Genomic DNA, 15,978 nt, shown 5'->3' on the forward strand with positions numbered 1-15,978 from the left:
TATCCAATTCATTTCCATTTTGGTTACCATTAGTTGCGTCTCTTAGTAACCTTGCCGAGTAGTGAGTGACATGACACAGAATTCCCAAGCATTTGCGTAAGCACCTACGAAACCTGTGCATTTGTCCTCAAACATGGCGGCATTGTTTACATTCATTAAACAGTCTACGAGCTTCGTAAATTCACAAGCCTAGGTTACTATTCCCGTAATCCACCTCGTAGTGCGTAGGACCTTAAAACTGTTTAACAAATGTAAACACAGCATCTTTGATTGAGAAAAGATGTTTGATTAACCCAAGGATGAGATTAGTTTGTTATGCCAGTAATGAGATTAGTTATGCCAATGAAGGGATGCTCTCGGACGTAGGTTCGAATCCTCGTCACGGCCCTTGTGGGTTTGTTCAAGAGATTAGTTTGTTGCGTAGAGGCCCAAAAGCACCAACTGAGAGCTCAGCACGTCTCGCCACCTGGTGAGCTAGTACAAGTGTCCCCAGGTTAACCCTCCTCAGACGAGAGTGCCTGCGCCATCTGGTGACGCAGCAGCTACATCATTGTTAATGTCAAGACGGGGAAAAAAAGTCGCTCCATGATACACGGTGTCCTTGTGCGCGCCGACCTCCCTCCCACCACCGCCCCCGCCAGGCGTAACTCTGGCGTTCTCAGGGGCGCCCTTGCGTTCTCATCTAGTATTGCTTGCGGGGGTTGAGCTCTGGCTCTTTGGTCCCGCCTCTCAACTGTTAATCAACTGGTGTACAGATTCCTGAGCCTACTTGGCTCTATCATATCTACACTTCAAACTTGTAAGGAGTCAGCCTCCACCACATCACTTCCTAATGCATTCCATCTGTTAACTACTCTGACACTGAAAAAGTTCTTTCTAACGTCTCTGTGGCTCATGTGGGTACTCAGTTTCCACCTGTGTCTCCTTGCTCGCGTACCACCCGTGCTAAACAGTTTATCTTTATCTACCCAGTCAGTTCCTCTGAGAATTTTATAGGTAGTGATCAAGTCTCCCCTAACTCTTCTGTCTTCCAGTGTCGTTTAGTTCCAGTAATCTTTCCTCGTAGCTCATACCTCTCAACTCGGGGACTAGCCTGGTGGCATACCTCTAAACCTTTTCTAACTTCGTTTTGTGTTTGACTAGATGTGGACTCCACGCTGGAGCCGCATATTCCAGTATTGGTCTGACATATGTGTTATATAAGGTTCTGAATAATTCCTTACATGTACTCACCAGGTTGTGGTTGCGGGGGTTGAGCTCAAGCTCTTTGGTCCCGCCTCTCAACTGTCAATCAACAGGTGTAGGCTGAGACACACACGCACATGTGTGCGTGCGCGCGTGTGTGTGCACATGTTACAGCCCCGCTCCTGTGCCAGGTAAGTCCACTACGGGCTCACCATAGCCCGTGCTACTTGGAACTTTTGGTTCCCAGTAGTTGAATCTAAAACAACAACAACAACAACGTGTGTGTGTGTGTGTCCACCTATTTGTACTCATCGATTTGTGCCTGCAGGATCGAGATCTAGTTCTTGGACCCCACTTTTCTAGCCGTTGGTTGTCTAATGCAATGACTCCTGACCTATTTCTCTATTATACCTGCTTTTAAAGTTATGAATGGAGTTAGCCTCTACAATCTGCTCCTTTAAGTCATTCCATTTACTCACTACCCTCACGCTAAAAGAAAACGTTTTAACATCCCTTTGACACATGTGAGTCTCAAGCTTCCATCCGTGCCAACTTGTTCAATTGTTATTCATTGTAAACATTTCCTCTGTTTCTGTGTGTGTGTGGGGGGGAGGAGGGGGAGGGGGAAGAGGGTGTGTGTGTGTGGGGGGGGTGGAGGGGGAAGAGTGTGTGTGTGTGTGAGGGGGGGGAGTGTGTGTGTGTGTGTGTGTGTGTGTGTGTGTGTGTGTGTGTGTGTGTGTGTGTGTGTGTGTGTGTGTGTGTGTGTGTGTGTGTGTGTGTGTGTATAACTACTAGGCCAACTACTGACCATCCCTCAGAAACTGTCTAACTCCCAGGTATCTATATACTGCTAAGATTTACAGCTACGTGAACTAAGGCTTCTGTTAAGGTGAACTGAACAGGTGAAAGAAAACTTCCAACTTGTTTCTGCTCCGAACGGGATTCGAAATCGCATCTTACATTGAGATTCAATGTAATTCATTAGTCTCTTTCTCTCTCTCTATCTCTCTCACAAAATATAATATTACGAAAAGATTAACAATTATCAAAACTTTATGGAAAACAAATCCACCGATTTTCAGATTTCATCTGAATCTCACGGGGTAGCTGTAGGGGCCTTTGTTTCTCAAAGGAAGGCAATATGGCCAACCTCAACAAGCCTATGACAGTCGTATACCACCCAATTGTCTTCTTGAAAAGTTGGAAGAAGTTAGCCCCAGACGTCTGGCCTCCAACCCTGGACAGACAGATATACAAATAGACAGACATTCCACACACACGACAGGGTGGGCGTGTGTGTGGAATACAGGTACCCACGCCAGGGGCGGGGTGGGCGTGTGTGGGGAAGACGGGTACCCACGCCAGGGGCGGGATGGGCGTGTGTGGGGAAGACGGGTACCCACGCCAGGGGTGGGGTGGGCGTGTGTGGGGAAGACGGGTACCCACGCCAGGGGTGGGGTGGGCGTGTGTGGGGAAGACGGGTACCCACGCTAGGGGCGCGGTGGGCGTGTGTGGGGAACACAGGTACCCACGCCAGGGGCGGGGTGGGCGTGTGTGGGGAAGACGGGTACCCACGCCAGGGGTGGGGTGGGCGTGTGTGGGGAAGACGGGTACCCACGCCAGGGGCGGGGTGGGCCGGGTAATGATGTGCCTACCAGTGACGTCACACATTCCTGATTACATCCACTCACGCGTCATCAATATTACAGACCTCTTATGCCTTTGGTTATGTCAGGTTTGGTAGTGGGAATAAATTAACCCAGGGTAAATACTGGCCTTAAGAGTTTCATCTGAAACAACGTACTGGAGTGAACGATATGGAAGAAAATGCAAGATTGAACCAGTGAAGAGCAGAGGTGCCATAGGCACAATCAGAGAACACTGTATAAACATCAGAGCGACTATAAGAAATATTGCCGGAACAACCGTGGACATCTTCACGAGAAAACTGGACTGTTTTCTAAGAGAAGTTCCGGATCAGCCGGGCTGTGGTGGGTATGTGGCCCTGCGGGCCGCTCCAAGCAACAGCCTGGTGGACCAAACTCTCACAAGTTGAGCCTGGCCTCGGGCCGGGCTTGGGGAGTAGAAGAACTCCCATAACCCCATCAACCAGGTACCAATTATAGTGAACATTAAGGCCAAACCCTGCAGGTATATTAGTCAAAATAAAGTATGAAAGCAAAAGTAAACTCTTAGTCTACCTCCACATGGGTAGAGTAGACTGTCTTGGGTAGAGTAGAGTAGTCTTGGGTACCCCCCCATGGTGAAGGTACCCTAGACAGTTTACCCCTAGGGTACAACCCTTACATCTAGGGTTCAGGGAGTGGGGGAGGTAAGGTAATTGTTAGGTGAAAGCGCTTAGCCAGTAAGACTATGTAGCATGGATAGTATATGAAGATAGGATAGCAGGGAGGATAAGATGACGGGATAGTAGCGATGATATGATGACGGGATAGGAGCCAGGGTATTAGAGGACTGAGTGGAGGAACGGTGTGTAATCACTTGAACCATTGGAGATCGAACCCTGGCCTGAAGGAGCGATGTCCGCGTTGTTCCAACAAGACCCAGTGAATTCCTTCGTGTGAGGAAGGATATGGTGAACAGGTGGGTGTGGAGGGCAGGGGGTGGTGAACAGGTGGGTGTGGAGGGCAGGAGGTGGTGAACAGGTGGGTGTGGAGGGCAGGAGGTGGTGAACAGGTGGGTGTGGAGGGCAGGGGGTGGTGAACAGGTGGGTGTGGAGGGCAGGAGGTGGTGAACAGGTGGGTGTGGAGGGCAGGGGGTGGTGAACAGGTGGGTGTGGAGGGCAGGAGGTGGTGAACAGGTGGGTGTGGAGGGCAGGAGGTGGTGAACAGGTGGGTGTGGAGGGCAGGAGGTGGTGAACAGGTGGGTGTGAAGGGCAGGAGGTGGTGAACAGGTGGGTGTGGAGGGCAGGGGGTGGTGAACAGGGTGGGTGTGGAGGGCAGGGGTGGTGAACAGGTGGGTGTGAAGGTAAAGGGCTGAAGGGGTGTATCGTTAAGGTGTCGTTGAGGATGTCTGATAAGGGGAGTGTCGTTGAAGCAAGTGGGTAAGGGGATGTTGTTGAGGTAAGTGGATAAGGCAGTGTCGTTGAGGTAAGTGGATAAGGCAGTGTCGTTGAGGTAAGTGGATAAGGCAGTGTCGTTGAGGAAACTAGGTAAGAGCACAGATGTATCTCTGGCTACGGTGTGGAAGGAAAGTACAGGTCACATCCGACCTTCACTCGTTGTTAGTACCAGCTGTAGTGGGTCGTTTTGGTTGTATTCTACAACTGCAGTGGACTTACGTGGGTTATAATGTATTTTGGTTTACGGGTGGGGAGGGGTTATGGGAGTAAGAAGTGAAGTGACACGAAAGTTTAGTATATTTTTAAATTAACCACTATAGTCCTCTTTGGTCATGTTCATCTGAGCAGCGGCGACGGCAGCTGTAGTGAGCAGCGGCGACGGCAGCTGTAGTGGGCAGCGGCGACGGCAGCTGTAGTGGGCAGCGGCGACGGCAGCTGTAGTGGGCAGCGGCGACGGCAGCTGTAGTGGGCAGCGGCGACAACAGCTGTAGTGGGCAGCGGCAACGGCAGCTGTACTGGGCAGCGGCAACGGCAGCTGTAGTGGGCAGCAGCGACTGCAGCTGTAGTGGGCAACGGCGACGGCAGCTGTAGTGGGCAGCGGCGACGGCAGCTGTAGTGGGCAGCGGCGACGGTAGCTGTAGTGGGCAACGGCGACGGCAGCTGTAGTGGGCAGCGGCGACGGCAGCTGTAGTGGGCAGCGGCGACGGCAGCTGTAGTGGGCAGCGGCGACAACAGCTGTAGTGGGCAGCGGTGACGGCAGCTGTAGTGGGCAGCTGGTGTAGTCTGTGTGGTTCTACAGTGTGCAGTGATCCATGACTAAGGTCGTCTGGACGACTACTGTGTATGGGGGAGGGTGAAGTGTGTGGTCGGCTACCCCCCCCCCCCTCACCCTAGGGACACCAGCGTGGTCAAAATAAAAAAAATAATAAGAATTGTGATTATCTATCAAGTGTAAAGAAGTTTACTTTCCCCCCAAGTGGGAGTGGTCAGCGCACTGCCAGCTAAGACGGACTGAAGAACTCTGGTTTATCACCGCTACGGAGACCAGCCACTTCATTTAGGGACAAGTATGTGAGCTGAAATGTCAAACATCGGCCACAAAACAATGTACTTTGTAACTCAATACACAGCTATTTGCATTCCAGAGTGCGAGCTGGGCCAGTTGGTGGCTGGAGCTGGAAGCGGTGGTGACACGCGGGCTCCGCCTCCCGCAGATGGTGAACCCGAGAACCTGTCCGACTCCGCCCACTTCCTGCCTCATTGGCTGGCGGGACGAGTGGCGACCAATGAGCGCGGGACTAGCGGCAGAGGCGGGGGAGCCGTGGAAGGAAGCACCAATGAGCGCGCGTCTCCCAGAATGGCAGCTGTGTGGCGCAAAGCCCCGCCCCTACGTCACAGCAGCTCTCACTACCTCTCCGGGACTCCATTACTACCGCGGGAGGCGCGACAGCAACACGGTGAGCGAGCTCTCTCAAGGACAGATTCATTCATCTGCGCGTTGAGCATGACCAAGGTTGCTGCTGTTTAGTGATTGTGACGGTGAACTTCCTTGCATTTCTCAGTGGTGTAACTCGTTTGAATGTGAGAGACATAATGGTTCTCGGCCTGGCAGCAAACGTAAGTGCTTCCTCAGGGAGCAGCGTTGGTGGGTCTGGCGGCCCTGTGGTTCCCACTCCGATTGTGGCGTTGCCCTCACTCTCCTTCACCGCCGCCCAGGTGGCCGCCGTCTGCGAGACTCTGGAAGAGAGTGGCGACATGGAGCGACTTGGACGCTTCTTGTGGTCGCTGCCGGTGGCTCACCCGCACCTCCACGACCTCAACAAACACGAGGCGGTGCTGCGAGCGCGCGCCCTCGTCTCCTTCCACGTGGGCAACTTCAGGGAGCTCTACGCGATAATGGAGTCGCACAGATTTTCCAAATCGTCGCACGCGCGTCTGCAGGCACTGTGGCTGGAGGCGCACTACCAGGAGGCTGAGCGCCTCCGGGGCCGCCCGCTGGGGCCGGTTGACAAGTACAGAGTCCGCAAGAAGTTTCCCTTTCCCAGGACCATCTGGGACGGCGAGCAGAAGACTCACTGCTTCAAGGAACGCACAAGATCCCTTTTGAGAGAGTGGTACCTCCAGGACCCGTACCCCAACCCCAGCAAGAAGAGGGAGCTGGCCTCGGCCACGGGTCTCACCCCTACACAAGTCGGTAACTGGTTCAAGAACCGCAGGCAGCGAGACAGAGCAGCAGCTGCTAAGAACAGGTAAGCCGTGTAGTTGTGTCTCAAGAGCAGCTGCGGCCAACCATATATGTTTTAAGTGTAAAAGTTCAATAGAATTGGGAGTTATCAACGGCCAACGTTGTGGAAGTCTTGGTGTTTTTAACGCTAGAGCTCTTTAAGGATCGATTACGTTATCATAAGTTTGACATGATAAACACGTCACTCCAATTTATCATTAAAATTATGTAATTTGTATATATCTGGTTTGAGAGTAAATTAGAATCTGTGGAGTCCCCGCTCAGACGTAATATAGGGTGGTAATTAGAGCGGATCACTGCGGACAGGCCAGCTAAATATTATCAAGGACGTTAGGCTCTTGCTCAATACTCTCCCCTAACATGAGAGATGACCCGGAAAATCCTCCCGGTGCGACCCACAGTTAATAACAGGCGAGGGACGGTAATCCGGGTTTAACGTGAGTTTAATGCATGCCATAAAGCGGGTTTTGTGCAGCTGGTTCAGTTTAATATATTAGAGGAGCAAATGGCTTTGCAATACTCCCATTGCAATTGAATTATTTATTTCATTATTTATTTCCCTGGCAATTATTTTGAACGTTGACTAACTCTGGCCACATTGGACCGGAAGAGTGACGGATTAAAAACATGAGTTAGATAAAGTGCTATGTAATTATGAGCTCCCTTCTCTAGGTGTTTACCCCTCTCTACATGGCCCACGGGCCCATCATTATGACCCAACCACCCTCCTTGTGTAAACCACCGTAGCTAAACACAGTAACAGTGTACACACATCTCCCCGCCTTTGCTTTCCCCTCTCTCATTACGGCCGTATTGAGGGTGCTCTGAAAGAACAATAGCTGATTACCGCTGAAGAATCGCAAGGTTACATAAAGAACCCTTTTGTTCAACGTCCGCCAGAGACAGCGTCGTCGGATCGACAGGACCGAATTTATTCACCGCTGTTGTTATTATCAGGAAATGTTTGAAGTGTTCGCGTTGTGTCAAGTGGCTTGGGTGCTCTAGGGCTCGGAGCGTGTGTTGAGCGCGGCCCGTATTTCTACAGCCTGGGGCGTCGCGTGCTACCGAAACTGACGCTCTTATATGGGTTGAGTCTTGTGCGCGATCAGTGACTCCAACAGCGTGTAATCGCTTAGATTGTCCAGCACTTAACCAAAGGGTCCAGATGGTGGATTTTGAGCACGGCGTAAGCCGCTGAAAGCAAGCACACGGCTTAGATGTGCGCGAGTTCTGAGCTTTAGATTTTGATCTCATCAACGGCACGGACTCACCTCAGCTCATAGGCGATATTTGGGCGCTTCTGTGAAACATAAGCGTCGGGAGATTGACGACATTGATGAGAGCAGGGGGCGCAGTGGGTGACGTCCTCAGACGTCCGCACTCCAAAGAAAACTGACCGGTTATTATTATTAACTCTTAAAGACGCAGAAGAAATTATTTAATTGATTCCAGCTATATTATAATCATTCTCTATATCGCAAAAATATATTTATAATCAATAAAACGGTATTATTTATTATATGGAATATCTTATTTCATGTGATAATATCATTGGCAATTTTTTTCAATTATTTGGACATTATTTTTCGCAACTAATTTAATGAAGAACAATTAACGTTATTAACTACTATTGCCAGTATTAAAATGATTATTACTTTTTGTTTGACTAAAAGGGAATATCAAAGGGTCCACTCAGCCTCAACAACACCAACATTGTTAACATAATGCAACTAATGTTATAATTACTACTGAAGGAATTATGATAATATGCTGTGCGACTATTATTATTATTATTATTATTATTATTATTATTATTATACAGCAATTATATTAATTAACAAAGGATTCAAATCACATTCCAGCTATCAATTTATTTTTTCGTTATAATTTATCTCAAATATGTCTTCGTATATTTACTTAGTGTTGGAGATAATTAAAAATCATTAATCATGGCAAACGAAGATAATAAGTAACAAAATAATAATAATAATAATAATAATATAAAAATAATTATAGCAATATCAATAATAATAATATAAAAATAATGATAATACTATTATAAATAATAATAATAATATTTTTATAAATAATAATAATCATGTAATTAGTATAATAATTAAAATAATTATAATAAAAATGAAATATATCGTAAATTTACGAGAAGTCTTGATGGACTGTGCGAGAAGGGCAGGAGTAGCGGGGGTCACAACGCCAGGTGTAGGAGCAGGAGTAGCGGGGGTCACAACGCCAGGTGTAGGGGCAGGAGTAGCGGGGGTCACAACGCCAGGTGTAGGGGCAGGAGTAGCGGGGGTCACAACGCCAGGTGTAGGGGCAGGAGTAGCGGGGGTCACAACGCCAGGTGTAGGAGCATGATAGAGGCACAACGCCAGGTGTAGGAGCAGGAGTAGCGGGGGTCACAAAGCCAGGTGTAGGAGCAGGAGTAGCGGGGGTCACAACGCCAGGTGTAGGGGCAGGAGTAGCGGAGGTCACAACGCCAGGTGTAGGAGCAGGAGTAGCGGGGGTCACAACGCCAGGTGTAGGAGCAGGAGTAGCGGGGGTCACAACGCCAGGTGTAGGGGCAGGAGTAGCGGGGGTCACAACGCCAGGTGTAGGGGCAGGAGTAGCGGGGGTCACAACGCCAGGTGTAGGAGCAGGAGTAGCGGGGGTCACAAAGCCAGGTGTAGGAGCATGATAGAGAGGGGCAGAAGTAGCGGGGGTCACAACGCCAGGTACAGGGGCATGATAGAGAGGGGCAAGGGTAGCGGAGGTCACGCCAGGTGTAGGGAGCATGACACGCACGCTTCCCTCGTCTTGTAATGTGGTATAATTACGCCATTAGCGTAATTAAATAAAAACCCGCATTTTCGTTAGTCAAGATGTAATTCCACGAGGTTGTGTGTTTATCGCTGTGAGGTGTAATGAGGGCTCCTCACTTCTCAGTTATTGATGCTCTCTCTCTCTCTCTCTCTCTCTCTCTCTCTCTCTCTCTCTCTCTCTCTCTCTCTCTCTCTCTCTCTCTCTCTCTCTCTCTCACGCATTCCTTCATATTCATAGAAAATTATTACGGTCACTCAAATCGTCGTTCAAAGACAAACATTATATATATATGCGAACAAGTTTGAATGGTCCCCAAGCATATATGCGACTGAAAACGGAGTCGTGTATATGTATATATATATATATATATATATATATATATATATATATATATATATATATATATATATATATATATATATATATATATATTATATATATATATATAGATATATTTTATATATATATAGATATATTTTATATATATCTATATATATATATAAGACATTATTTTTTTACATATCGAGAGCCCATAGGCTAAGCACAGCTGGTGTGAGAGAGTTACGTGATGCCTTACCGTGTGGTGTGCATGGCTGAGCGCTCACTGACCTTGGCCGGCCGCTGCCACCACATCAACAGCACTTGTACTCCTCAGCCGCTAACCCAGCCATCAATAAACGGATAAGTGAATAAATAACCGGCCTAATGACGTGTGGGGAGGATGGGTTGTCTGCTAGATGCAGCCATCACCTTATTTACTTTGATTTATTGCAGGGACCCCCCCTCTCTCTCTCTCTCTCTCTCTCTCTCTCTCTCTCTCATCTTTATAGAATATTTGCTTATCACCGTAATCATCGATACCATTTTTGCATATATCAAAAGCAAGCATACTTAATGTGTTATTAAAGTTTATTATTAATAATAGTGGTAGTAATATTAGTGGCAAAAATAGTAATAGTAGAAGTTCTCCTCAATTGAAACAACCACAACAAACACTACAGCAATATTTACAAACACTAATCTTCACAGTAGTAGTGACATTGGTCTGGTGTTGGGCTCAAGGCCTACCAACCGCTGCACGATCATTAAGGCCAACACAATCACTCACTGACCAACCAGCATGTATACTGTCGACCTTAATATAGTCCAGCACTAATAAAGTAAACTCATCACGGTATATACGGAGGCTGTGCATCACGGTATAAACCTGACGAAGGCTGTGCATCACGGTATATACCTGACGGAGGCTGTGCATCACGGTATATACGGAGGCTGTGCATCACGGTATATACCTGACGGAGGCTGTGCATCACGGTATATACGGAGGCTGTGCATCACGGTATAAACCTGACGGAGGCTGTGCATCACGGTATATACTTGACGGAGGCTGTGCATCACGGTATATACCTGACGAAGGCTGTGCATCACGGTATATACCTGACGGAGGCTGTGCATCACGGAATATATACCTGACGGAGGCTGTGCATCACGGTATATACCTGACGGTGGCTGTGCATCACGGTATATACCTGACGGAGGCTGTGCATCACGGTATATACCTGACGGAGGCTGTGCATCACGGTATATACCTGACGGAGCCTGTGCATCACGGTATATACCTGACGGAGGCTGTGCATCACGGTATATACCTGACGGAGGCTGTGCATCACGGTATATACCTGACGGAGGCTGTGCATCACGGTATAAACCTAGCGAAGGCTTCGCATCACACCAATAGTTTACAAATAATTATTTATGGCTGGTATTTAAACGAACGTTGAACGGCTTAAGGAATTTGTTGGCAAATCTTGTAAAAACAATGTGAGGGAAGCGTGGTTTAGAGAGGATTGACGAACTTTTTTAGTTTTGTAGCATGTATATATATAATTTTTTTTAGGGATGAATATAGGCAAAATTAGTTCTTTTAGGCTTTTGGTAAATCTATGGATAAGCGAATGCCTTATTTTGGCTAAACAAGTTTAATTTTTGTTTTTATTTTCTGGCTGATAAAAATCTGGCAGAAACCGTATAAAACATTTATATTTATTTAATATCTATATTGATATAAACTTAATTATTTGAGAGCTATTTAATAGTTGACTAAAGAGAAGGGTACATTATTTAGTTTCATATTAATTTTGTACTTTGTGGTTCGTCTTGGAATACTGTGGTAGTTCTGGTAATACTGGCAGCACTTAATTAGTAATACTATAATAGGCTGTGTTGGTAATATTGTTAACGGTGGGAGAGTTTGTTGTAGCGGTACAAGCAGTGGTTATCTTACACGCGGGTTCGATCCCCGTTTTGCTCCAAGACTTTCTCATTAGCAGTGGTAATAATATTAATGGAGAAGCTTACTACAGTTCCGTAGTGCTTAAATGAAGAGAAGTAAAGTTCCAAAATATATGTGTAAGTGCATTAAAATAAATTTAATGTAACTACCAAACAAATATTCCCATTATAGGTGCCAAATAACTTCAACTCTCACATTATTACACATTAGGTAACTCGTTTTGGCAAGGAGTTCTCGATCAAAATAACCGCTGTAAGAAGGTATACTGTAAGAAGAACACAGTAGGTATACTGTCAAGTGGTATACTGTCAACCTTCGCCTACAACCCGCACTCGCTTCTGATCGCTACAGAAACGTACACCTCCAGCTAGCAATAACGTAATTAACATAAGTTATTCGTAATAATAATAATAATAATAATAACGATTTGTAGTTCACTCTATGTTGACAGTAATTGCAGTAACATTCACGTGATACAGTTAGACGAAGACCTAGCCAGGACGTCAAAGACAACTTCCTTAAAGACTACCTCAGACCGCAGTTTCAAGAAATAATTAGTGCCATGTAACCATAAGGAAAGCCAAATTCAAGAAAACATAATGTTACAACCCCACGAAACTAGTCAAAATATTAGTCCAGTAGCCTAATAGTTACAAATGTACAAAGAAAAATAGACTATCATGTATCCTATATGAAAAGCAGCTGCACTACAGCCATTGTAACCATTGGAAACTGCGCCAGCCCCAACATGTAAATACAGTAATAATGAATATGTAACACTAGTAATGATGGCACCGATTACAATCAAGTAAGGTGTTTTACAACTTTCAAAATGAGGAGAACTTTATTAATTTACGGTCCAGGGAGTGTGAGCGGCGTCGAGGTCCTCATGGCCGCTTCCTCTATCACCCTCCCTCCCCCTTCATCTCCCCCCCCCTATTCTCTACTCCCTTTTTGTGTAGAGAAGGGCGATGGAGGGGTTTACTGGTGATCTCTCAACCCTCTCCGTGATGTGGTGATACCGGTCGCCTCTCATCGCACTGAAGTGATGGGGAAGGAAGGGGATGGGTGATGCCAGCCGCCCCTCACTGGAATGATGGGGGGGGGGGGGGTAAGGGGGTTGGCTCTCATGTCGATGAATCGAGGGGACGTGTCATCTCCCCATTCATCAGTGAGTCTCAACCGCACCTTGTGGCATCGAAGACTCCTGGAACCCACCTCAAGAACGCTGTTTGATGTTGTTTTAGATTCAGCTACTCGGAACAAAAAGTTCCAAGCAGCACTGGGCTATGGTGAGCCCGTCCCGTACCTGGCACAGGAGCAGGGCTGTAACTTGTCAAGAACACTTCTCTCCCTCTTTCTTAATGTGGCGAAAAGCAAGACGCTCTCACCTATTTCTGTTCTCCATTCCTCCCACCCATCCCTTGTTCATCCCCTTCCACTTCTTTCCCTCCCACCGCAGCTGTCCCCTGGATGTACGATAGAAACTTCCGCAAATACTTCCTATATGTAGTTTCCGGCTATATTGATTAATTTAATACACACAATACAGAAATTCAACATAATTATTGATGTGTGTGGCCTTTTTTATTTTATTAATTCCTCTAAAATTATTGAGGATAAATATTTTGTTGTTTATTTTTAAATAGTTTGTGGTTAATGGTCTCCATTCTTTCTTTTCGCAGTTGATGTAAAGACAATTTTTTTTAAGCAATTAACTTAAATTTAAACATATAAAGATTGAAATATGGAAATATGTGAAACAAGAATAAACACACACACACATATATATATATATATATATATATATATATATATATATATATATATATATATATATATATATATATATATATATATATATATGTGTGTGTGTGTGTGTGTGTGTGTGTTTATTCTTGTTTCACATATTTCCATATTTCAGTCTTTATATGTTATTCTTTGAACTCCGACGCCCCGGCGTCGGAGTTCAAAGAAATCTATAGCCTCAGAAAAACAAACTTCCCTATAATTCCTCTTAATGTCCACATTTGATAACCAATCAGATATGTAACTGTCTAACCTTGTATAATAAAGTGTACAACAATAATTAAACAGAGGGGTGGTAGGAGGTGGTGGTAAATTTCTCAAGATAGGAGAAGCAAATACTCATACGTATTAGACTCAAACGGCAAATTTTTCTCTGGATGCTCTTTATTCCCTTGTAGGAGGGACTTGCAATTGTAGGGTATATATATATATATATATATATATATATATATATATATATATATATATATATATATATATATATATATATATATATATATATATATATATATATTATATTATTATAAAATAATGTCTTGTTCTTCTAGCATTACTGCGTCAAAATAATGTCTTGTTCTTCTAGCATTACTGCGTCAAAATAATGTCTTGTTCTTCTAGCATTTCTGCGTCAAAATATTTCTCCAAACTAAAATTTACTTCACAACTTTAATAGCTCGCGGCTTCGGCTGTTAGATAAACTTAGCGATAGTTGAGGTTAACATAACGATAGTTGAAGTAAACTTAGTGATAGTTCAGGAAACTTTGCGATAATTGAGGGAAACGTAGTTATAGTTGAGATAACCTTAGCGATAGGTAAATTAAACCTAGCGATAAAATAAATCAAGCGATAATTTAGGTAAAAATAGCGATAGCTGGGGTAAACTTGCAACAACTGAGGTAAACTTCGACGAAGCGCCCGCAGGATTTTTGTTGATGATGAGAAGTGTAGACTAAGTGATGGTTCATACACATTTATTGAAATCAGAGGCAAATTTTTCTGATACTGTAAAATTCCAAATTTATCATAAACAGCAGTTTCTACGAGACAGATTTAAATATTAAGTGTGAAGTCTTGAGTTAATATTAACAACAATAATAATTATTATTACAATGTTTGTTTATAATAATATAAATAATATTAGTATTATTAACTGAACTAATATTAATAATAGTAGAAAGTAGATGTAATAATAGCACTATTATTAGTATTGTTATAAAAAAAACACACATATGTATTTATATATTTTATGTAAAGATTTGAACTACACCAAGTCTTTCGCTCTCACCTAAGTGCATTATCAAGGTCAGAGTGTATAGTTTGAACGACACTTGCATCTCAACGACTAATACCTAGAGTCATTGGTATTAGGTCGTTGCGATGAAATTGTCCAAACCATATATTCAGATCTTGATAATACACCCAGGAGAGAGCGAAAGACTTGGTGTAGTTCAAATCTTTACATAAAATACATACATACGTGTTTTTTTTTTATCTCATGCTATTAAGTCTGTAATAAGACATTACCTTTATTTAATAGTAGTTGTAATAACAGTGAACGTAAGAGTAGCAGTTAAGAGTAGATAATGAATCAGATAATGAGTAATGATAACAGAAGTAGCTTGAGTAATATTAATAGAGTAGGTTGTTTTTATTGATTGTGTTGTCTTCTTAAATTCGTTCGTATTACTGACATCGTTAAAGAAACAGCTGTTTATTACAATCATTGACAGTCATTGTACCAACGGCGCTATATGCCTTGTTTAATTGCTACTGATTTGTTGCGTTCTTGGGTGGCGTATAGCCAAGATTTCAGCGTATATTTTCTATATCTGTCTGTTGGTTAGTTGTTTGTAACTGTCTGTAGCTGTTTATAGCCCTATGTATTTATCTCTCTCTGAAGCTGTATGTATCCATATGTATGTCTGTATCCCCATGTATGTCTTTATATCTCACTATTTGTCTGTTCTTCTTCTTTGTATATGTGTAATGTTTTCTCTGTATTTCCATTTACACATCTTTATATATCGGTTTTCACATATCTGTTTATATGTCATCATATTTTTGTATCTGTCTCTCTGGTCAGTATATTATATATATATATATATATATAATATATATATATATATATATATATATATATATATATATATATATATATATATATATATATATATATATATATATATATTGTGGGGATCCATAGCCTCGGAGAAGAAAATAAAGAGTATTCAGAGAAGACCTTGTGGATTCTCACTGAACACTTTAATATATAAATCTATGTATGTGTGTGTGTGTGTGTGTGTGTGTGTGTGTGTGTGTGTGTGTGTGTGTGTGTGTGTGTGTGTGTGTGTGTGTGGGGCCAGGCCCTGGTGGAAAACGTACATGTGCGTCTTTGCTACACGGAGACCCAACTAGTGGACACAACTCGGACCCACGGACACATACACAAGTTCTAATTGCAGAAACTGACCAGCCAATCACAAGTTAGATTCATGAATAGCAAACTATTTGTTAGATAAACACCGACTCTGTCTACGTTATGGTGT

The 15,978-nt window shown here is 44.2% G+C and overlaps 1 protein-coding gene and 1 long non-coding RNA gene across 2 annotated transcripts in view; one reads left to right on the plus strand and one right to left on the minus strand.

Annotated features, from left to right (window-relative positions):
* LOC138370078 (uncharacterized) overlaps window positions 1-15,978 on the minus strand; it is a 95,427-nt gene that overhangs the window by 29,967 nt on the left and 49,482 nt on the right. The window lies entirely within an intron of this gene.
* LOC123747516 (homeobox protein SIX3) overlaps window positions 5,566-15,978 on the plus strand; it is a 30,825-nt gene continuing 20,412 nt past the window's right edge. Inside the window, exon 1 of the mRNA XM_045729733.2 lies at window positions 5,566-6,516. Within this exon, the coding sequence (XP_045585689.1) occupies window positions 5,861-6,516 (656 nt within the window). The 5' untranslated portion in view covers window positions 5,566-5,860. The remainder of the gene's footprint in view (window positions 6,517-15,978) is intronic.

This window comes from Procambarus clarkii, chromosome 30 (genome assembly GCF_040958095.1).
Source record: "Procambarus clarkii isolate CNS0578487 chromosome 30, FALCON_Pclarkii_2.0, whole genome shotgun sequence".
NCBI classification, from domain to species: domain Eukaryota; kingdom Metazoa; phylum Arthropoda; class Malacostraca; order Decapoda; family Cambaridae; genus Procambarus; species Procambarus clarkii.